Source organism: Haemaphysalis longicornis, unplaced genomic scaffold (genome assembly GCF_048455015.1).
Source record: "Haemaphysalis longicornis isolate Haplotype H1 unplaced genomic scaffold, Haemaphysalis longicornis Haplotype H1 scaffold_5, whole genome shotgun sequence".
Taxonomy (NCBI): domain Eukaryota; kingdom Metazoa; phylum Arthropoda; class Arachnida; order Ixodida; family Ixodidae; genus Haemaphysalis; species Haemaphysalis longicornis.
In genome coordinates, this window is record NW_027526385.1 from 5,064,117 (window position 1) to 5,087,112 (window position 22,996).

The window sequence follows — 22,996 nt, forward strand, 5'->3', positions numbered from 1 at the left end:
CTCCTTTATTGATGTCTTCTACGTGTAAAATATGCCTGATGCTCAACCACTTACTGCCTTCACCTGTTCTTTTCACTTCACTAAGTCTTAGGGCACACCAGTCAATGTCTGAAAACTCCACCAAAAGCACACCTGAGCTGCACTGTCTAGACCACGTTCGAGTGTTGAACTCACACTGGCATCACTTAGAAGAACATATTCCATCCTTTATAACCTATCATCGTTCCCAGAGTGGGAGGTTGCCGTCTCTAGCTCAGATCCCCCCGTGCAAGATGCACTCGCCCAGTTGGCTGAAGGCACCGAGCTCCCGAAACATCGCGAGCCCCACTGTCTAGATGGCTGAGTGAATAATTCACTGGTACAATCACCACAACTTTTGGGCAAAATAAAATTGTTACTGCTACTACTACCACTTCTCAGATTCCCCATCCAGAGCGTTTGCAAGGTGTGGGTGTGGGTGGGTGTGTGTGCGGGGGGGGGGGGGGGGGGAGGGGGGTCAATCGGCAAGTTTTGTGGCGAAAGCCGTTCTTGTAAATCGAAGTAAGATCAAGGTTCCACGCCATTAATAAATGTCCGCCCAACCCGCTTTTATCGGTTCACCCAACATTACTTTTTAAACACAAATTAAAGCAACAATGTTTGCGGATGGTGATTTCTCTTCGAGGTTTGTTGAAAGTAATCCCCCCGCAGCTGCCGACGTAAAAAAAAACATGTCCGATTAATTATGCAGTGCACGAATTGTGTCTCTTTTTTATTTTCACGTGAATGGGTTTATGCCTAACATGCGTAAACTTCATTATTATCGTCATTTTTACTGCATTGTACGTGTTCAGATGGCCTCTTCGATTGTTTATTTGTGCAGTTATTGTACAGACATGCAATATGTCACCACTGGCGGAAAAAAAGGGGAGAGTGGGAGGGTGCCGTCTGGAGCTGCGTCAGCACGCGGGTTTGGGGCAGCAGAGAGGGTATTCGTAGTCGAGGAGTGAGAGTACGCACGAGCCGTAAGGCCTCACGGGGCACCTAAAAATGATTAAAAACAAAAGAAGTTTATAGAAGCGGCGCATAGCCTAAAGTACACATGACAATAATTCACCCGCAAAAGCAAAAAATAAAAATAATAATGCAAACAGGCAATCACGGAGCAAGATTATAATAAAACATTGAACAATGGTGACAGAGCAGTCGCTTTCTTTCATTCCGTTCTCCCTTCCTCCCGTGACGTCTGTGGAATTATCTTGCGTAATTGCTGCCAGCCGAGGCAAGCTATCCCCAATACATTTTATAGTGCGCTTGTTGTGGTGCCTCCGGTTCCGTTTCATCGTGTTGCTTCAATGGTAGCAGAGACCTAACACACTGATTACTCAGCTTTTGTAAGAGAGTTGGGAAAGTTATCAACCAGTGCTGATTTGAATATACCCGAATGTAAGCTATCTTCATGATCCCGTTAAAACTGGTTGCGGGCGCTATATTCTTTGGCGTTTTGATTTAAAGCTGACAGAGGGCTTCGACAGAATAAGGAATAAAACCATATTGTAGATTTGTAGATCAAATTTGCCACCGAAAGTCTAAAAAATGGTTTTCATTTTTGTTTCACCTCGTAACCCTATGGAATTAAATGTTTTTTTTATTACGGGGGTGCACTGAATGCAAATGGCAAGCTGTTGTCTCGCGTTGTCAGTGCATGCGTTTAATGTTATACAGCCACTCACGCTACAGATACCTGATAAGCTGTCTGATAGCCAAGATAATGATGTTCAAATTGTCACCAGAAACTTTTTATCGTTTTCGAGTTTTTCCTGGAACTATATATATGAATAAAATGTGTCGTTGGGGTAATTCGTACATACTTTAGATGTTTTCACATACTTTAGTACATAATATAGATACTTGTACGAAACGAGTTTCCAAACACTATAATATAGGTGACGCTAGACACGACACAGGCAATTTTGAGGAGGGGGCATCTCAGAATTTGATTGCTTGATTTTCTGCTGCAGCAAGCATTTACTAATGCTTAGACCGAAGAAAGATATTAACTGCAGGTATTTATTCGTTGACGCAGCAGAACAACCTTCTTAGCTCTTCACAGCACCGATGAATCCCATAGATAGTACAGGGAAGTACAATAATTCCGAACAAATTACTCAGCTATTCTGTTCTGTAGAAGCAGATGACTAGAGAAGTTGCGGGAATAACGCACGATGCACTATATACCAATTATCAATATTAGACAGCACGCAATATCCTGTGCAACCAATCTTCTTTTTGCAAGGCTTCCAAATGCCCTTGAAGGTTACCCAGTACGGCAAATGATGGCTGTCACAACTCGACTACCCTAAAAGTGCCGAGATGCTCGTTCCTATAAGCTCCGCTCTCGTTCCTTCTTCCTATACGTGCCGCATCTTGCCGTCCGGCGGTGTTCCCGTGATCGGCGGATGACTGTGCACGTTCTCATGGCATCACCTTCAAACGTTCGTGTGGAGATTTGCACGTGGTTTTCCTTTAGGAAACGTCTTTGACCTTGAGTGCCATGTGTGCGGCTGCATCGCGCTCATTTTCTTCATTTTTTGTGTTTTATTGCCTTACGAATGGACAAGGCACATGGGCAGAAGTCTTCGCCGTTTGTCAGCGGACACAGTGCGCCAGAAGGGCGCAGACCAGAACAGCTCGTGTGTACAAGGGTGACGTCGGTGAGGTTGGCTGCTGCGTCGCTGCGTACGGGCCTCTGGCGGCCATTCCGATGTGGCGAGGTTGAGGTGCCGGGAGCTTGTGCGCTATTTGCGTTTCTCGGCTTGTTTGGTGCGGCTCGCAGATTTTTCTTGCTAACGGGGTGCGACAAACAGCCCGTTGCGGACTTCTGAAGCGAAAACAGTCCTTGAACACCATCGACTCGAAGAAAATAAAAGGCCCTCCCTTCTTAGCACCAGTAGAGGATTTGAAGGAGAGGGACGGAAGAAGGAGCGGCCACCCCTCCAAGACGACCTAAAATGGGTCTCAATAAAGACCCATGTGTGCATCCTTCTTTGCTGACCGACATAAGAAAATACCCTTGCCTTTTCGGGACTACAAAGGCAAAAAAAGGCGATTTACGGAGTGTGAACTATCCAAAAGGGATTGATGTAACAAGCTGTGATTATTGAAAGCGTCACTTTACGTCGATTCCCACCTATGCGTATGATTCGGCAATTTTTTTATCTCCTTGCTGGCTCTTGCTGTGTGCATGAGCTGAAGCCTGTAGCGCTTAATTGTCATTAACCAGAAATGTATTTAAGCCACATCTTATACCCTTGGACAATCAGTCTTCCGCTTGCTTCATCGCACGACCACTTTTCACATGGGTCTCTACTTTTGTATTCTTCCTTATCCAATATTTCTTGTTTTTTATAGTAGCACGTTCCTGCAAAAAAATGCGGAAAAGTTTTGCTTGAACATTTTTGCGCCCAAAAGACTGAAAGCAGTTCTGTATTTATTACAGTGCTAAAAGTTTTGAAGTGATTGCTGTTATTAGTATATCTGGTTCAATGCACACACATGCCATTTTAGATATAAAGGTTGATTTACAGAAGGAATAAAATATTAGATAATATTAATGAACAACAACTTTCTTAAACGCCCTAAATGAGAATGTATCTCATATAAAACTTTCCAATATTGGTATTGCTTATAAAGCGACAATAATTTTGTGAGCAACTTATTTACACGTTCGTAGCGGCTGCAGCAAAGCTAAACAGAACGCGCAACAGCAGACCAAATAACGAAAATTCCAACTTTGCTTTCGCCTTCACATTCTTAGAAAGTTCTAAGCATGCCCCGTAATCTCTTATTTGTGTGTGAACGCGCTGTCGCGGTTCCTTGTATTGCGTGATTGGTAAAAACACCAGTTGTCTAGTTGTCCCTCTTTGCCCCTCTCCTGTGTCCCGTCTTATAGCACAGAAGGGTTTCTTTATGCCGTTACAAACTAGCCTATCTCTCTGCCTTAAATGTACTATTTTCTAGTATATTGGGTTTGTTCATCCTTTATTTATATGCACTAACCCTTTTATTTCCTTTGTGAACTTGCCGGTAGTCACTACTTGTTCTGCCGGACTTTCTACGTTCGCTCTAAAGTATATGCAACCTAATCGTCCAGAAGTAGCCTTGTTTTCGCCGTGCAACTCCTCGCCAGGCTATTAAAAGAGAAATTCCAAGACTTTACGTTCCAAACTGCGGCTGCAAGTACGTTATTTAATTGTGCCGCCGCGGCAAGAGCCTCTAAACGTACATTGAACGCTCCTGAGAGCAGTTTTATTAAACAAATAGGGGATCTCACAGAGTACCAGACTGTTAAAAAACTGTTCCAAATATATGCCAGGCAAGAAAGTGCTCGGTGAAAAATATTCCCCATCTACTTGCCGTTTCCAATCTCCAAAGAGTCGAAAGTTTCCTCGTTGGCGAGCGTTACTTCTGGCTGGAAAAATAAACCTATTGAGAGTATTATCTTTCCCATAGTGGCCACCATCGTCGATTCCTAAAAGTGAGGAAATGTATCATTTGTGAAGCTTAACGTGATACACTTATTTAATATTTAGTTAAACTTGCTTTTTCACTTGGAGAAATTTCGACCGTAGCATTACTCACAAAAACAGGTGCTTCTTACTCCACAATGCTGATTAAGCGCGTTTTGGCACGGGTGTTATCAAAGACGTTAAAGAATTCTTTGCACTCCCCTGCCATCTGTATATGTACAAATTGTGTGCCTATGTAACCAAATAACTGTAATCTGTCCTTGTTATGACAAGCACATATCAACATTCTTTAGCACAAAAACATTTCCAATATTTGAGGCAAAATTTAAGTGCACAACTGAGAGTAGTAGGAGCATTTTTATAATAAAATTTCACGTGGGATTGGTTTCTACGACAGCAACTGAAAAACAACGCGTTAAAAATGGCGTCCAGGACAAGTGAAATTTAAGCGAACTTTAAAGCATTCTATTTAATATATTTTTCTTTTTATCATCTCCCCCCGCAATATTTCCTACACACCCCGTCGTCATCAGTTGTTCCATTTCTGTTTGTTAATTGCAACTTTGTGCCATACGTTTTGTGCTCCGTCGAGAGACATTTCACTTTTGTAACCCCCTTACTCAATGCCCTGTAAAGGGGCCCATAAGGTAGTTTGAATAAATAAATAAACAAATAAATAAATCAATCAATAAATAAATAAATCGAGGTCGTTCCTCGTAGTGAAACCGTATTGCAAGTGAGCGTTCTTCCTCTAATTTACGCCGTCTACCCTGCTCTAATTATTTTCTTATTGCTTATCTAATTGTTGATACACTTCCGGCAAGAATTATTTGATTGGGTAGGTGACATCAGGCGTAAAATTGGCAGTCGTTACACTGATGCAAATGCGAGTTGTTGCGTTCGAGCGGGGCGATGCACGCTAAAAGACAACGCGCTTCAAACGCTCCCGTCTGCAGCCCCCCCTGTCGACCATCCTGTCTGCTGTCCAGCAACGCGTTTCGTTGCTCGCGTGGCAAACTACAGATACCCGCGCCGCGAATCCACAGGTGAAGGCCCGTACCTCGCGCGTAAAAAAAAAATGCACTCCCAAAATCGGGGCCCTTCCAACCTGTGAAGAGGGAAGTGCTGCGAAGCTGACGCTCTGGTGGGATTTGCTGTGTTGGCGCGATCTCACCGTCTCATAATAATTAACCGTCTCATTAATTAAGCCTTTATTATGAAGAACAGGTCCTGTTTTAGGGCACCCGCCCGGTGGAGGCGAAAAATTTGCCCAATTATTGCACAAACCCTTAAAAATTGCCTTTTTGGAAAGCGTCCCAAATGATCATTCAGGATCGCGTTTAAGGCACCGCATGCTTTATCGCTATGGTCACATATTCAGTGGTGCTAAATTCTTTATGCAATGGGAAATAGTGAATTGAGAGCAGTGTTACCAAACCCAATAAAAACAGTGCAGCTGCACCTGAAATGAATTATTTTGAGGGACTAACATCTTTTCAACTACAACGAAAATAACAAGAAAGGGTAACAGAGATTTAAAGCATTAATTTTTTTCTTTTACTGTGGGCTGATAACTGCCTCGCTTCACTTCTGTTTTTATATCTTTCATTTACAAGCTGAAACTCTCACAAAAAAATTCTAGGAATTAAATTGGTTTGTTCTTGTCTTTTCGTTCTAGTTTTAGGGAGACGATAAAAAATGGTTATTCCGACGGCATACGCAACTAAAAATATCTGAAAACATTGTGATATGCCCCAGGGGGTATTAACGCAATACTCAACTGTATCATTATGTTCCTTAGTCTTAGTTACAAAGTTTCCAACTAAAACATTCCGGGAGAACATAATTGGTTCAATAACACATTCATTAAGCACACCAACACATACGCAATCTCACCTCACTCATCTAAATATGGTGTAGCAAAGCAGGTCATTAGCAAGGCCGACCTTTTCGTTGAGCAGTCTTCTGTAGACACAGAGATCCCGACAAAGCTATGAGATGTGACACAAACCTTGCGGTGAGTGTTAAGAACACTCGTGTCACGTCTCCCCCTTGGTCATCGTCTGGGCGAGCTGTGAAGTCTGTTCAGTATAGCACCAAACTTCCGAACACAACACCGTAATTAAGTGACCACCCCGTCGTGACGGAGGGCTATTAAAGGTGACTTGCCTTTACTTCCCCGCTAGCTCACCTTCGTGAAACCTATTTCGGCACAAGTGGGAGGCACATACGAGGGCACTTCGCTTGCCTGGTTAGTTTGCTTCAGAGACTCTCAACGTTTTTATCGGCTGTACTTGCGAAGTCAGCAACGAGCGAATTGGGCGGTACACGGGTAAGGAACGTCTTCCGGGGAACGGCCTGGCTCGTGCTACGCAACAACACGGTCTCAAGCCACACACGTGTGCTTGTTTAAGCGCGATGGCGCCTGCCGTGTGACCTTTATGTAAACGAAAGCATGACATCAACCTCTCCTATTAGCACATGCACAGAGACTTGAATAGTTTACATTTGCGAGGTTGGTAATGTAAGTTTAGCGGCCTTTCTTCGCGTCCGTAGTCCTTGCAACGTCACCGATATTGATGCATGTACTACGCAGAGCGGAGGAGCTGCAGTGTAGGTGTGAATTCTGAAGTTCATCTCCAAGCTGACACACCGCTGGAAAGTGTGATGACCGTGCGGTATTGCCTCGGCGTTTGAATCTAGAATGCCGAATGACGGCAGATTTACGAAGACGAATATGAATAGGCGGCTGTGAGTGAGGGGCCTTATACTTGTCCCTCTGTCATGCCGAAATAAAAATGAACACGCCTGTTAGATTTTGAGGGGACAAAGGAGTTATTACAAAGGAATATAGCACGAACAGTGCCGGCAGCAAAAATTGGAAATTCACTATACACTGCAATAACTTTTGACCCCGCAAAGTTAAATGCGTGCATTCTGAGCATAGCAGACTTGCAAAACTAATATCATATCGAACACTTGTTAGGTGTGCAAAGGGACACCTGAATATTTTGTCTTTTCACACCACTTCTCGTGGTAATGTTAATCAAGCGATGCGTCAATTCTTACGCAGGAAATCCTAGAGCCAAACTAAGGTTCCTCTGTAACATTATGTTGCCGACAGCAGGAGATCAAGAGAGGGCAGAATCTTAAGTTATATTGTGGGACAGTACTTTGTGCTATATCGAAGCATTCAAAATGTGCCTGGGCATATGACTGCACCTTCTCTATTTGAAACTACCGGGAACATCCACCTATCAGGGAAACTTCTCGTTGCCTAAAAATTCCAACTGTTAGTTGACAGCTCGACATAAAGCGATTGCGGTGGACCTATGTTTACACACGAGCGTAATAATTGTGCTTAAATATTTTTCGATAACACTTTGAAGAAAGTATACTGCGATCTCGGATGTCGACTTCTTCACACTGGTGACTTAGCTGTACCTGGCAACGCAAAAAAGACGTCTAAATAAACGGTTTCAGTGCAATGAAACCAAACAAAGATCAAGATTGTTAATCTAGCCCACTAACTTTAACTATTTTTCTTATGTCTCTTTGCCGAAAGAGAAATCTATAGGATAAAAACCCCAAGTCTGTAGTAGGAGCTGTGCAACGTGGCTTCAAATGCTTTCCGCATTCGCACTATGAGGCACAGTAATCGTATTACAACACTAGATATTTTAGCTAACGTCAGGATGAGTTCATATCTTTTTGAAAAATTGCTTGTAGATCATTTAAGAATATGGACAAAAATAAGCCATATTGTTTATACATTAGTTGCTATCGCACGCACAATGCCTTCACGTAACAAGTACTGCGTTACTAACGAAGGTTTGGCAATAGTATGCAATTTCTTACCAAGTATGAACTTGACTCGTGCCGCATGCAGAACCTTAAATGAGTTTTACTAGGAGCTGTAAAGAGTGGAGCGCAGGAGCATTGATTTGTTTAGAGTTTCTCTGTAACAAAAAAAGGTCCGTGTCAGTCTGTAATCGCAATCTCGGAGGTGCTTAAAAAGTAAGTTATTTTCGCATGTTTTTGTCATCCAGCACGTGGTAATAAAATAAGCGGCTTTCTAGAGCCCACACTTATACCGCTAACGCTTACGCATACCCTATGACCTTAATCGCGCTTAATGTTACAGTAAACTTTAAAACCGTAGCACAGCTTATTACAACAGCCCTACGATTATAAGACATCGCAGTTGAAGCGGCTGCTTTTCGTTTTAGTTCCACGCAAAGACGTAAGTGCCCTACACGCTGAGTGCATCTGTTGTTTTGTTTGCACAAAAGCCAATTACATCGTTGGCGAAGATCATTTGTAACTTTTTCCTTTTCTTGAAAAGAGAGAGAATGCATTTAATGGTAGAAGGGAGGTTAGCCGAGCCATTTCGCTTAGCTTGCTAGCCCATATGAAAAACAAGAACATGATGGCGTGTGAAATAAATAAGTAAATAAACAAATAAATAAATAAATAAATAATGAAAACAATGAGGTGATGCTCACGAGTTTGCCAGCACATACACAGTGTTTGGCAGTGAAGTTAACCCCAACACTTCGTCCAAGCCAGTGCTACGCAACAACACCCCAACAGAGCTTTAATAGCCTGAACGACCTGGCGGGGGTCCGACCAAGGGCCCAAAACAGCCCTCAGTTTAAGGCCTGCGTGGTGTGGCATACACAAAGATCTGAGGAGAGTCCGCCTTGGCACTGTGAAGTTTGGACAGATGCAGATGATACGTTTGGTATCTTCCGTTACATGGCATGTTGGACAGAGTGATGAGGAGTCCTGCTGAATTTTGCAGAGTAATGTCTTATGTATGCCACGCTTAGACGCAGGTGGTGCAATTCCGCTTCCTCACACTTGTTGAGTGCAGGAGGCATCTTGAAGCTGTATTTAGCGTCAATTGGATGCAGAGGCGTGTACTGAAGTTTTTGTCGGTCCAAATGCACAGCTGTGTCCTTCAGGAAATCGAGGATGCGAGAGTTGCCGTATCCCTTTTTGTAAATTGAATGGGCACAGGCAAGGCTGTGGGCCGATGAGGCTGCATTATAAGCTGCAACATTTCCGGTGGCTCCGCAGTGAGCAGGAAGCCGTTGCATTTCTTCGCTTTGCTCTGTTGTGTTGCTGCTTTGAGGTGCAGATAATGTATCTCCATGTCATCTGATCTTTCGGCAGTGTTGCTAGGTGCACTATAGCGGACCGGGAATCAGTGAAAAAAGCCCTTTAGAAAGATATGTAGTTTTTCTTCCCTAAAAATGTGATCAATAAAAAATGGGGACCCATTTCACTTTGCAAAAGTATAAGGCCAGTGAGGCTGCGTAGTCCATGTATTTGTGATTAACGAAAGCGTAAACAAATGCATTTCACAAATCGCTCCGTCGCTGCGGGGAAGCGTTCAGCGGGATTGTAGCCACGCCGCACTCCTGCGCGTTCCGCCTCGCAGTATTCGGGTCTCCCTAAGGCAAACGCGCTTACACTTGGAGTCCGCGACCCGATCGTCATCGGTTGTCGCCTCAAGCCATGTTTGCTACTTTTTTTCTTTATGAGTAGGCGTCACTGCGCAACACACGCGTAGGAAAGCAAGCCTTCACCATTCTCCTTAAACTCGGCTTCTTTTCTAAAGACAACTGCATTGTTCGGAAGACAGTTTTGCAAGAACAATATACGCCATCTTGTATCCAGGTGCCAGAAGGAAGAAGGTGCGCATATAGCGCGAGAGGGGAACACGTGCGGTCAACCACGGCACATGTAGATACCGCCGTCATGAGCGACTTTTATCGTTATACGGACGCAAGAAGGGCAGAAGCTAGCTAATAGCAGCTCCACTGTAAAATTTATCCTTTCCATACAAACACTGTGAGCGGTAAGGAACACATATTCAAACATGTGGGGCTTCCCTAAAACTGTCTTCATAGGTATAATCTTAAACCACCCCATCAAACGTTAAGCTACTCGCATCCACCTTCATGATAAGACCCGGGCGCGTATTCCCAAACCATATCCCGTAGGGGCCCAGGCCGACCACACCCCCTAAGCAGCGGCGCAGCCAATGAGGTTAAAAATTTGCAATTTTTAACCTCCTTGGACGCAGCACCGTGACGACCTTCCTCTATGTGCGCGACTTCATGCAAGGTGGATTTTTTCTTTTTTCACCCTCCCCTTGTTTCGGCTGCTTTGCGGGCGGCCGATGGTTTCGCTCCGTGGAAGGGGCTGGTCTGCGGCGCTGGGGAAGCTGACGCACATGTCAGCTTAACCTTACAAGCTAACCTTTTGTACCTGAGCCCCTGATCTCTCCGAGCTCTTCTTGCGCGCCTGCAAGTTGACGCTGACCTCCGATCGTGTTCCTAGATAAGCGCTCGGCTCGATGCTCGAAGTGCGCGCGCGCGGATGGACGCTTTCACGCACATGTGGCAATTATACACGTTCCGGAAAGCAAGCCCTCATTCTACAACACACAGAAGGGTATACAATTGAGTTGGGTGCTCTTTCACTATATGGACACCTCAAAACACGATTCGGTGCTGCAGGTAAGGATTACAAGAAAGGCAGCCAATTACCCATGACTACATTTACAAACTGTCCTACCCTTGCGAAATATTACAGCTGCATGAGCTGCTACATTTTGGCACTTTCATAAGCACTATTACATTGAATTTCGTTAACATTAAATTCATTGAATTAATTGTTTATCAGGTACAGTGCCACTAAGGAAAACATTGGCATTGTGTCAACAGCAATGGAAGGTGTGAATCGTTCTTGCAAGGGTGAGACGTTGATAAGACAGATACGATCTCAAACGTACACGTTTTACACTCGGTCATGAATGCTGCATAATTTGCAATGCTGGTCATAACAATTTAGGGAAACAAGATCGAAAATATATACCAACCAAGGGCTAAGTAATAGTTGGATTGTACAGCTTCTGAAGTACTCGAGGAGTTTGATATATGTCTTCTGTACAGGGCTATTGACCACAGTCTCTTCACTGAAGCCATCAGGGCGCAGTTTGATATCAGTAATCATGCGTGCTACGACTCACACTGTTGCCAATGTCGATTAGTTATTTTTAACAATTTGTGCTTCATGCACACACAGATTTTGTTGCATAAGATACGTTATTTATAAATAGACAGCTCCAGCAGGATCCGAATGGCGCTGATGCCCCCCCTGTAGTGAGGAAGGCACACCAAATCGTTACCACTTAAAGGGGCACTGACACAAAAATTTTGCATCTTGTTTTTTTTGTTGCGATAAGTAGCTAGTGACCTACTTATAACCTGTAGAAACCTCATTTGCTTCAGCGTGCGACGGTTGTTTAATTAGAGGCATTTTCAATGCGGCCAGTCGCAGTTTCGGTTTCAGCGAGTGCCGCGAAACGATGGATTTTGTGGATTTTGTGTGAACAGAGCTGACCACGTGACCGTCGGAGGGATATCACAGAGCAGAGCCGCCGTAGCACTGTCGAATCCGCATCGACGGCAGTTTCTGCGAATGCCCCCACGTACTGATCTCGTGAGGCGCTTAATTAAAAAGCGACCGTGGATGTGACGCAGGCGCTGCGAGTGCAAATGCTACCGCGGCTAAAGAACGACGCGCGACGCTCGAGACGGTGGGTGGCAAGGCGCGCGCTGGGAGCAGCCGGCCGGTCTGCCTACAGGTCCGCCTACAGATGTGTTCGGCTCAGCACTGCGGCGGATATTCGAGTGCCGCTCTCGTAATCGGTGCAGATGACAATTTTTAATGAAACCCGCCATCGCATCATTAACTCCTTTCTCATGTAAGCCACCATGGTCGGGACTTGGGGACAATTTCGTGCAGCGGTAACAAGCTATCACTCGAGGTACTTGCGCCGGCCTGGGCAACTTCGCGGCCGTGGCCGCCGCCTGCACAGCGACCGTGCGGCTAGATCAGTGAGCTTTTCGTGCCTCCGGCGCGTTTTCGCATCCAATGGTAATAAACAGTAATAGAAACAGAGTGCCTGGAATCGCTGTAGAACTTTGGTCGCGGCCAGCTGCCCGATTAGCTGACGAAATCACGGCGCCTCCGCCGCCAACGATCGGGTCGTTCGTTCTCGAGAGCAGAAGCTCCGCCCTCCGGCCCTCCGATTGGAGCGGCGAGCCAGGCGAGCCGGCAAAAAACGCCGGTAGTGCGGAAGCGGCAAACAGAAACTCGTGACGTGTTTGGATGTTGTTTATTTACAATTGCGCGTGGTCCTCTTCTGGCTGATCGGTTGCGTTTCGCACACTTCAAAATTGATTTTAAATATGTTCTAGGCTGTATTCGCCGCTGATATTTTGCAGATGATGTATATGTGTTCCCACCAATCTATCTCCGAAGTTATCTCGCCTTCAAAATTTTGTGTCAGTGCCCCTTTAATTTGGCTCTGTCCATTATTCGACCGTAATCGCGACCAGCTTTTAACTCTAGGTCCCGCCCCTGCGACTAAACAGGAACATGTTAGTCGGGTCCGTGACGATCCCACCGCACTAGAAGCAATTTCCGAGTACGGAGTACGCCCTTGAAAACGGACTCTACAAATTGGTGTAGCAGCCTGGCTGACTTCCCCGTTCGGTCTACAATGTGAACTGTCTGCAGCGTGTACTGTTTTTAGTGTGAACCGCATTGTCTACAGTGTGAACTGTACATCTAAGTGTGAACTGTGCGTTTTGCTGCCACTGACTGACTTTAATGCGTTCATTTTGCGATTAGGACCCCAAGACTGCAACTGTGTTCATTGGGCGAGTTGTGACCTTCCCATTTTCCCCTCATCCTTGCTCCCCCAGAGCCCCATGGCCTCTCATTTAATAAAGTGTTACACTCACTCAGATACGTATATTCTTTTCGCTGGGACTAATAAGTAGTTGCGCGTGAGCTTGAAGTCACGGTAGTCGCAGCAGAGATAAAACTAAGTAAAAAAAAGTTATCTCCTTGGCGCACTATTTTTGCGATAGTGTTCTGGGAGTCCCAATAGCGGCAAAAATTGACACTTTTCGAGATCCAATGATGGGTATAGATGAGCCGTTTGAGTCTGTTTCCTGCGACGCATTTTTAGCTACCACATATATAAATTTCTGTAGTGTCTGGCCTTTTAATTCGCGCGCATTGCGTCACAGCTCGCGCCTCAACTGTAAGCCACACACACGCAAAAAGTATACGAATGTATAAACAAGAAATAGCAAGAATAGAAATATAAATAGTACAACACAAGTTGCAAAACGCCGCCTCGCGTACTACAAAGCTTCGTATCGAAAAACATACTTTTCGCCCCGTTTCTGGACCTTTTGGACAATACAGGTTGTGTTGGTGCACCCGCTCTACGTGTCCATGAAGGCGTTACCTGCTACTCCGTCAGGCAGGTTCGCGCGGAACACAGACTCATGATTTGTTGACGCGAGGTCATCCCTGACGACCTCGAGCGGCCGCACGTGCTTATCCATGAAGCAGAAGTTATAAGATTCGCGACCATCGCGTGAATGCGCGGGGGACGCGCTTGTCGCACACAATTATGACAACGGACCTTGTGATGGGCAGTTCTGCGCGAGTGGGAGGCACAGACGAGTATGGCGAATAACACGCTCGCTGATTTTCGCAGGAGACGAGCAACCGACGTACGCGTGTGCTTTGGTCTTTCCAAGCATGACGAAGCGGTTCTTCACCGCGTGCGGCTAAATGTCGCTTACACGAATTATTTTCGATTCAAGATGAAACAGGCCGCTTCCCCTTCTGCACTCTTTGTGACGTGCACGAGGACTTGAACCACGTATTATGTGAGTGTACGCGGTATAGAGCAGCTAGAACGTCCCTTCTAGTGTCCTTGGGTCGACCGATTTCTAGAGGACTAACTCTAAGTGACATGCTAGGCCATTTTATATAGTGTATTTTCTTTTATATAGTGTAGGGGGAGGGGTGCGGACAACGACGGTGCGGACTACGACGGGACAACGCGGGTGACATCGTGAGTTACTGAAATGCTCTGCATTTAAAACCAAAACAAAACACTTTTGCCTTCACTTTATTGGGTGTGCTTGCTTTCCGGAACGTAAACCATAACTACATATGTACGTGCAAAAGGATCCATCCGCGCGCACTTTGAGCAACGCGCCGAGCGCTAGCTTAACTAGGAACAGCATGGGAAACGAGCGACTGACGGCGCGCTAGAGAGCGCGGAGAGCGAGCTTCATCTTCCCAGCGCGTACGCCAGCCTTGCGCTCGGAGCGAAACCATCGGCCGCCGCGAAGCAGCGCGATCACAAAAGATCAAAACAAATTTTTGTCTTCATTTTTATGATAGTGTTCGCTTTCCGGAACTTGTATAATTGCCACATGTACGTAAAAGCGTCCATCCGCGCGCGCACACTTCGACACCGAGCCAAGCGCTTATCTAGGAACACGAACGGAGATCAGAGTCAACCTGCAGGCGCGCAAGAAGAGCACTGAGAGATCAGGGGCTCAGGTACAAAAGGTTAACTTGTACCACATGTGCGTCAGCTTCCCCAGCGCCGCCGGCCAGCCCCGCCCACGGAGCGAAACCATCGGCCGCCCGTAAAGCAGCCGAAACGAGGGGAGGGTGAAAAAAAAAAAAATCCACCTCGCATGACGTCGCGCACATATAGGAAGTGACGTCACGGTGCTGCGTCCAAGGAGGTTAAAAATTTGCAATTTTTTAAACCTCATTGGCTGCGCCGCTGCTTAGGGGGTGTGGTCGGCCTGGGCCCCTACGGGATATGGTTTGGGAATACGCGACCCGGGCTAAAAAAGGCCTGCACTGTCTGAGAACTCCACAGAGAACTTTATTTTGACCCTCTTGAATTCATTCAGCGAAAACCCGTCCAATTTGTATACTTTTCAAAATAACATTTCTTTACTCGCTGTAAAAAATTATGGAAGAAGAGCATGACACGCAGACACCTCAGGCGCGCCGTAAAATTGGAAGGTTACAGGTTCGATTTCCGCTCAAAAATAAGCTGTCGCTGCAACCTGGTAAATAATTTGTCATGAACTGCACGACTAGTGCCGCCCAGGCGTCTTAAATCTGTGACCCCTTATAGTGACCCAACGAACATGGTTTACAGCAAAGCTGTGTATTTCTTCCCCAAACTGTTTCATCTCCGTGGACAAAAAACGCCAAGGCGCCAATGCCTGAGACGACGAGCGCATGCGTCAAGGTAATCAGGCATTAATGGGACGTCCCCCCCACCCCCCGATTATGTGTTCCTGGTAACGATGGTGTTTGCAGATTATATTTGAAAGCTACGCAGGACTACTGTCACTAAATAGAGCAGTTCTTGCCCAAGACGCCGAGCGCACGCGTCAGGCTAGGCAGGACCCAGCACTTGCCGCCAGATAAGCCTAGCGTAGTGTCAGTCTGCACGCAAGTCATCAACGGCGGCCATTTTGGCGTTTACCAGTCATGCTAGATTGCCGCACCTACGGCCTCGCCGTTAGCTTCGACCGGATGGTTTGTTAACAACACTACCGATGATGCAGCAAAACGGAATCTTCGGACGCACTTCTGCTGCTGAAATGCTTTTGCACGCGTTATCTGTGATTCTTATTCGGAACGACGACAGTCGCGCGCAGCCGCAGAGCAGGGAGGGTAAGCTAAGCCCACCAGAGTTGACTGACTAAAACGCATAAACGACAAAATGGCGGCACCCATGAACCCTCGGGGTGTATACAAATGTCCAAATGACACGTAATGCGAACTGACCAAGGATCATTGCGGCGGCACGCAACAATAAGAGAAAAGAGTGCCGATACTCTGTACCATTGTGTAGTGACACTAGCCGAGCACAACCGACAAAGCCCGCCGAGACGACGAGAAACATTTCATACCCTCCTGCAACACATTTTGTAGTGATCTACAACAGCTTTGCTACACCTGCGCTTTCGCAGGGCGGGATGGCGAAAAATTTTTAAAGACGATAGTCTTTCTTGGGCTGCTTGAACGGGGAAATTTTGGCCTGTCTGTCTGTATGTCTCTGTGTCCGTCTGTCACTCGATTCAGCCAGCCGGCCAAAGTGGAACATCATCGGCGCAATAGTCATATATTCACAGCCAAATCTAAACGTCCAAGTCCGGTGTTAATGTCCATACCTGTCAGCATTGTTGAACAAGAACAAGACATTAGGCAAATATTAGGCCGAAAATCAAGACATGAGTGATATTTGCAGTGTTCCTTTATTTAAAAAATTATGGATGCTTGCTTTTAGCGATAGCAAATAAAATACTACATCAACTGCAGAAAACGGGCGCCTGCTGTTGCCCGCGCTACCTGGCGGAATCTTAAACACTCAAATGGCAACAGCAACGAAAGGTTCCACTAGATAGGTTCCGCGTTCCGCTTGGAAACGGTCGTGGAGTGGGGCACCGTGGTCGGGTGCCCCATAAACGTAGTCGGGTGCCTCATTTCATGCGCGTCTCCGCCGTGCGGCAGCGCTGGCATCGAGGCACCCGACTGGGAGTAGTGGAGCGCGGTAAATTTAAATTGACTAGGCAAACCTCTAGCATGTTATCTTGGAAGGAACGAGACGGGAGAGGAGCAGCATCAATTGTGAACGGGAAAGAGAATGGATGCATTTACTTGCCAGAGGCGCCAGTCGACTATCGTCTTGCGTCGACATTTGCAACGAAAGGAGTAAATACGCGGCCATTTTTTTTAAATATTTGTTACTTTTTCCCACCATCACTCACCGCGACAAGGTAATCGAATCGACTGCAACAAATATTCCCTCTCTTCATCAACTGTGTACACGAAATGTATTTTTAACTAAACTTGCGTACATGTCTGTACGTGTAAACACTGTTTCCGTCACTTTGTTTACTGTGGTGCACAGCAATTTTTCACGGTGCGTTACACCCCAACTAGTGCATTAACTTTATTTATGAAGCCATCGTTATTTCCGATTACAAAGCGTTTACCATCCAGTGAACACAGTACTCCTCCAAGGGTCCACGTGAACACCCAGTGTTGCTTGATGTAATGACCACAGAACTTTCTTTACTAGGAAGAAAAGGCTTCAAGTTAGTGGCCAAAGCGCGTCGATATCAGCAAAATCTCCTTTGGTAGAGACGAAAAGTAAAATTGAAGCGATCCCGCCCTCTGACAGTTGATTTCCAGCGCATCTACTGTAAACCACTACACATGCTGATGGGGGATGATATGAAATGTTCCTCGTTGTCCCGGCGGGCGTGACGACTGCACTCGGAGTCTTGGGCGAGAACTGCTCCGTCCTGCCTAGCCTGACGCGTGCGCCAGGCCTCGAATGATATTAACCCCCTCCCCTTTCGGGGGCAGCTGCAAACCTAATCTTTACCAGAACGAACACATGGATGGGGGAAAGGGGGGGGGTTCCCATTGATCACCGGCGCCTTATCATCCATCATGAGATTTCGGTGCCCGTTTTGTGGTTTTTTTTCTTTATACTGCGCTCTATGCTGCACGACTGATTAGAATGACGCATGCGCTCGGAGTCTTGGCCGAAAACTGCTGTATCCTGCCTGGTTTTATTTATTTCACGACACGATATATTTTGAACAACGAGAGGCTAACAGCTTCGCTGTAAAATTCATGCAGGCGGGGCAGTGTGCTTGCAAGTGCCGGGCGTGTTCATGTTATGGTTTAGTAGACGTAAGAAACAAATAGAAATACGCCGCTCAAGTGCGAGCGCTAAAAATTATCTTTATTCCTTGTCTCCAGCCGCGCACTGGTAAGAGGCCGATGCGAGAGTGAAAGCAGTTCTCAGGCGCAGGGGCTGCTAGTGCTAGATGCAGACAGGGCAGCAAGTTTTGGGGCAGTAGAAGGGCTCCTTGCCATTGATGCATCCGGCGCAGTCCACGATGTCACAGTTGGGCCAGATCCCGTCGTGGACGCCGTTGCATTCTGCACACAAGAGCACAATGGCGTCGTTAGTCTTACATACTGCAAGTGTTCTTGTTGAGTATGATGCAGGCTGTAACTATTAGCCATCAGCGGCACAATTACGACGTCATGCCAAATAAAGGTAGCATGCATAGTAAACGGAAATACAGAGAGGTGCAGACTATACACATCCAGCAAAAAGAAAACATGCATGCGTTGAGAAAAATGTCACAAATTGTTAAATAGGAAACTGATGTTGGTCTAGATAGAGGGTAAATGCTAACGTGGTAACAACGCACACCTATGACGAATGGCGAAGCAGAGACGCACACAACGCAGGCGTTTATGTTCTGAGCTGTTCTGCTGTGTCCTCCGTCGGAAATGTGCGCTGGCCCCACTTGAACAAACAGTGATTACCGCTGGTTCTATTACAGTGCCAATGCTCATTCAAAGTTACCATTTGTGTGCCAGCAAGAGGAAGCAAACGCCGTATCATGCTTTAATGACAAGTGTTGCGTAGCTTTCGAAGCAACAAGTTGTGACGGCACTCACGTGTGTTCAAATTACCGCAAAATGGAAGGGCACACAACGTGTCCCTTTAGTCATAGGTTAGCAATAACCGTGCCACTCGACGAGAAGCTAATGGCCATGGTACGGACGCACGCACGCCACCTCTCGCTTACACGCGACAATTTTGTAGAGGCATTTCGCATTGTGGAACCGAGAACGAGACACACCATGGATATCTTCGCCGGCTTCCACGCTGACATTGTGGGGCACGCCAAGAAGAATTGGTTCCCGACTTGTCTTTAAAAACTTCCTACTCGCATTCTACAGTGACCCAAACCGCCCAACCACACCATCCATATCGTGTGTACATCTGTCCTGGCCACAGCTGTCATTGTCATTAGTCCAAAGAAATAAAGCACTGCATGCCTATGTCAGATTTGCTTGGGACAGCCTCGCTCGACATCCACTTTTTCACAGGGTAGTGATATGGCATAATTTCTTCAGCTATTTTAGTCTCATAACAGCTTCATTATCAAGCGTTCCAAAGAAAAGCAAAAACATGAAAATACAGCTCGGGAATATTTTAACAATATCGCGGGAACGTCGATAGGCAAGTAGCGAGGGTAGTTCGCATGCGTAGAACGGTCCCGCCAGCGCAACCGTTTTCTGCTGAGTTATTCTTTCAAGCACAACACAACCCCTTGCCGCTGGCAATCAGCTGGCTATCTTCATTGCCATGTGATGACAGCGATTTCACATGCATTTTTCCCCAGCAAAGTCTACGTGTCAAGACGTCACCCAGGACGGCCCGCGATTGCAGCGGCAGAGATCCCTCTAGCGTACAGTAGTTTGAAGCTGTGCCTGGAAGGAGGGAACCACCCCCAGGCCGGACAGGACTTCTCAAATAAGCGCTTTAAGACTGTGGTACAAACGCCAGCGTTTTCCGCCTACTCTCCCCACGGGAAGTTGCGATGAGGGACAGCAGTCAACCGTAGACACCAGAATTAGGTCAACTGCATGGCCACGAAGGCCATGCACTGGCCTTTCTGGGGCCTTCGCATGGCTCCGAGAAGAGGCTGGCGCTTCTACAGAGTGGTCGCAATGCATGCTGGCAGCGGCTATGTCCAACAAACCTTTGGGAAGGCATTTTGTGCAGCAGTCGCAGTCTGGCACGTAGCTGCCGTAGGCGCACAGCACTTGGGGGCAGAGCAGGGGATTGCAGGCTCGAATCTTCTGCGCGCAATCTTCGCTTATGTATTGGTCTGCGACAAAAGGGGGCAAACGTGTCATCACCGCATACCCACACGCATGTGCCACAAGCGCGGTACCGTAACAATCACTAAATCGTTTAGAGACAGCCTAATGAATGTACAGTCGGCCAAATCTTTAACTGGCGTGCGCGAGCGGCGACTTTTCTGCGCGTCAGCGCCATATGACGGAGCCAAGTTGCAAGCTGTTTGAGGCTAAGCGCATGCCCAGAAAGCCGCGCTCAGTTGGGCCCATCGTCTGCTAGGCTGTTCCTTCCTTAGCGCGTCGCCCCTTATGAGCGCACTGCAAACGATCCAGGCAGCGTGATAAAGCGAATGGGTTTGCTCTTATTTTATTTTCCCCAAGATTAACGTTGCAGCAATCAATCGAGTAAATTTCAAGATACGCCGAACACGCCCAATCATGAGATAAGCCGAAGAACATGGGTTAATTATTTCTTCTTTCGGTTTTTTTTTTTCTGTAGATGCCTACTTTATAGCTTCAGCACAGGCTTCAGCACGTTGAAGATATCAAGCGCGCATACGACTGATAACTGCCCTTAATACACACGAGAAAGCGTTTACGTCACGAAGTAAAAAATGAGTAAACCCTATTCTTCAGCTTATCTCATGAGTGAGCGTGTTCGGCGTATCTTGAAATTTACCGATTGATTGCTGCAACGTTGATCTTGGGAAAATAAAATAAGAGCAAACCCATTCGCTTTATCACGCTGCCTGGATCGTTTGCAGTGCTCTCATAAGGGGTGACGCGCTAAGGAAGGAACAGCCTAGCAGACGAGTGGCACAACTGAGCACGGCTTTCTGGGCATGCGCTTAGCCTCAAACAGTTCGCAACTTGGCTCCGTCATATGGCGCTGACGCACAGAAAAGTCGCCGCTCGCGCACGCCAGTTAAAGATTTGGCCGACTGTTCGTTATGGTTACCTAAACATGCTGCAACTGATTTTGTCAGCCTCCATTATAGAAAGCAATTGACTTGCATACCCAATGGCAGGCAGAAGAACGGAACAGTAGAAGCGTCAAGCAAAACTAAAGCTCTAACGTCTGCTGACGAGCACGGCCGTTCGCTGAAACATATTTGAAACGGCATAGGCTGGCCGCTCTACCCACCACTTTCAACCAAATCAGAGCCCCTCGAATGAGCGCGTACCTGGGTTGATGCAGTTCTGGCAGCACCGGCAGGGCGCGGCGGTCAAGCCACTGACATTCCAGCACACCGCCGGGAGCTTAGATCGCGTGCAGTGGGGGTCTCGCGCACACACGGAATCCCGGCAGCGCGGGAGCGACGCTTCTGACGACCCCCCGTGGACGAAGAGTACCGCTGTAAGCACGACGCGGAGCATCCTCCAGCCGGTTGCCTGCTGCTTTCCGCTTGCCATGTGTTTGTCAACGTATGCGCACGCAACGATCCCACCAGCAAAGTAACAACGCCACACAACCTTCTGGCTGATCTTTATATCTGCATTAAATAGGCCCGTTCCCAGGGCGAGGGAGAAAAACTCAGGCTTGCAGTAAATGCTTACTTTGGCTGGTCAGCAAAGTCGAACCCCTATAAAGCCACGACACTGGATCGATTACAATACTGTGGCCTTCCGCTGTTAAGCGATTAGATGCGATTGCATTAGCAAGTCAGCGCGTGTAACACGATACCACTCACTCCCGGTCACTTCGGGAACACGCCATAGCGCTTCCTGCTTATCTGGCGCTCTTCACGGCAAAAAAATCACTCGTAAACCACTACGCTTTGTAGATTGTGTTCGACAGCAAGCAGTATAAGCATAGTAAGCATAGCTCGCTCTAGATACGGGAGTTTGTAACACTTATGTATTGGTCTGCAACCAAATGGGAAAACGTGTCCTTATAGCGTGATGAGCTTCTTGCTCGGGCTGTAGTGCGGTACACTGCAGTACACTGTACGGCAGTGTACCGCAGTACAGGGTACACTGCGGTACACTCTACTGCCGGTAGCTAGCCTTGAAAGCAGCAATCGCAAGGCTGCCGGGATAGCGCAGAGATAGAAGCGCTGCGTCTAATTACGAAATGTGTGGGTACAACGCATGGACTTAAAGTGTGACAGAAGAAAGAAGAAAAAGGTGACGCGCCACTGCTGACTTCTTAGTTAAAACATTATCTATACGGGAATCAAAACCCTAAGCTGAGCGAGTTGATGCTCTTGGCACGGGCCTGCGTCGTGCTTTACTTTCGTTCTGTCTTGGCACTCTGCAAACCATGCTCGTACACAAACTTCCGTCCACCTTTCTGCTTTAAACCTACAAAATCGTGCGTCATGTGCACTTAGAGGCAGGTATTGGGGTATCTCTAGCGCTATGAAGTGTTTAGTTTTGTCTCCCATATCCACGCGGCGCATTTTGGAGGCCTGCTCATGCTGGTTGGTTTGTCTCTTCACTCGCCATTTTCCCGAAATTGCGGGCGCTGGAAACCAAAGCTTCCATGCCAGCAGTTATCAGCGCCAACCTAAAAATTTTGCTTCCAACAAAGCAGCACCATTTATGCTATTGTATTTTCATTTTAGTGTTAGATTTAGAATGAGAAGTCTATACTCTAGGCTAAAAAAGCACTGAAACGGTGTGCTGGAATTGACAAGTATTAGATTCGGAGTTTGCATTTTGCTATGCATGTGCACCCGCAAAGGGCGTTTATTTCGGGACGCTCTCATTCTTGTGTTGTTCTGTAGTACCCGCTCGCCTTCTCAGGGAGTAAGCAGTCGCAACGAGTACCGCTGTAGTTTTTGCAAGCAGTCCTAAAAATGATAGGATACAGTTTCAGCGTCGTCAGATCTTTCTTACATTCTACACCTAGCATTACTGAACCCGCTCTAATAACAGAA

The 22,996-nt window shown here is 46.7% G+C and overlaps 1 protein-coding gene and 1 long non-coding RNA gene across 4 annotated transcripts; both read right to left on the reverse strand.

Annotated features, from left to right (window-relative positions):
* Window positions 1-785: 785 nt before the first annotated feature.
* On the reverse strand, window positions 786-8,500 carry LOC144139025 (uncharacterized). 3 transcript variants are annotated; one of them, XR_013316021.1, is made up of 4 exons: window positions 8,367-8,500; window positions 4,396-4,510; window positions 3,289-3,400; window positions 786-1,023 (listed from the first exon to the last, which is right to left on the reverse strand). It is a non-coding gene; the product is annotated as an uncharacterized LOC144139025 (long non-coding RNA). The 3 variants fall into 3 exon arrangements; XR_013316019.1 differs by lacking the exon at window positions 8,367-8,500 and adding an exon at window positions 7,015-7,103 and having other exon boundaries at window positions 787-1,023; XR_013316020.1 differs by lacking the exon at window positions 8,367-8,500 and adding an exon at window positions 6,700-6,933 and having other exon boundaries at window positions 787-1,023.
* Window positions 8,501-18,171: 9,671 nt separating this feature from the next.
* On the reverse strand, window positions 18,172-21,605 carry LOC144139026 (uncharacterized). The gene is made up of 3 exons (XM_077671520.1): window positions 21,299-21,605; window positions 20,015-20,143; window positions 18,172-18,392 (listed from the first exon to the last, which is right to left on the reverse strand). The coding sequence occupies exons 1-3, from the start codon at window positions 21,525-21,527 to the stop codon at window positions 18,274-18,276; spliced, it is 477 nt and encodes a 158-aa protein (XP_077527646.1). The 5' UTR covers window positions 21,528-21,605; the 3' UTR covers window positions 18,172-18,273.
* Window positions 21,606-22,996: the final 1,391 nt, after the last annotated feature.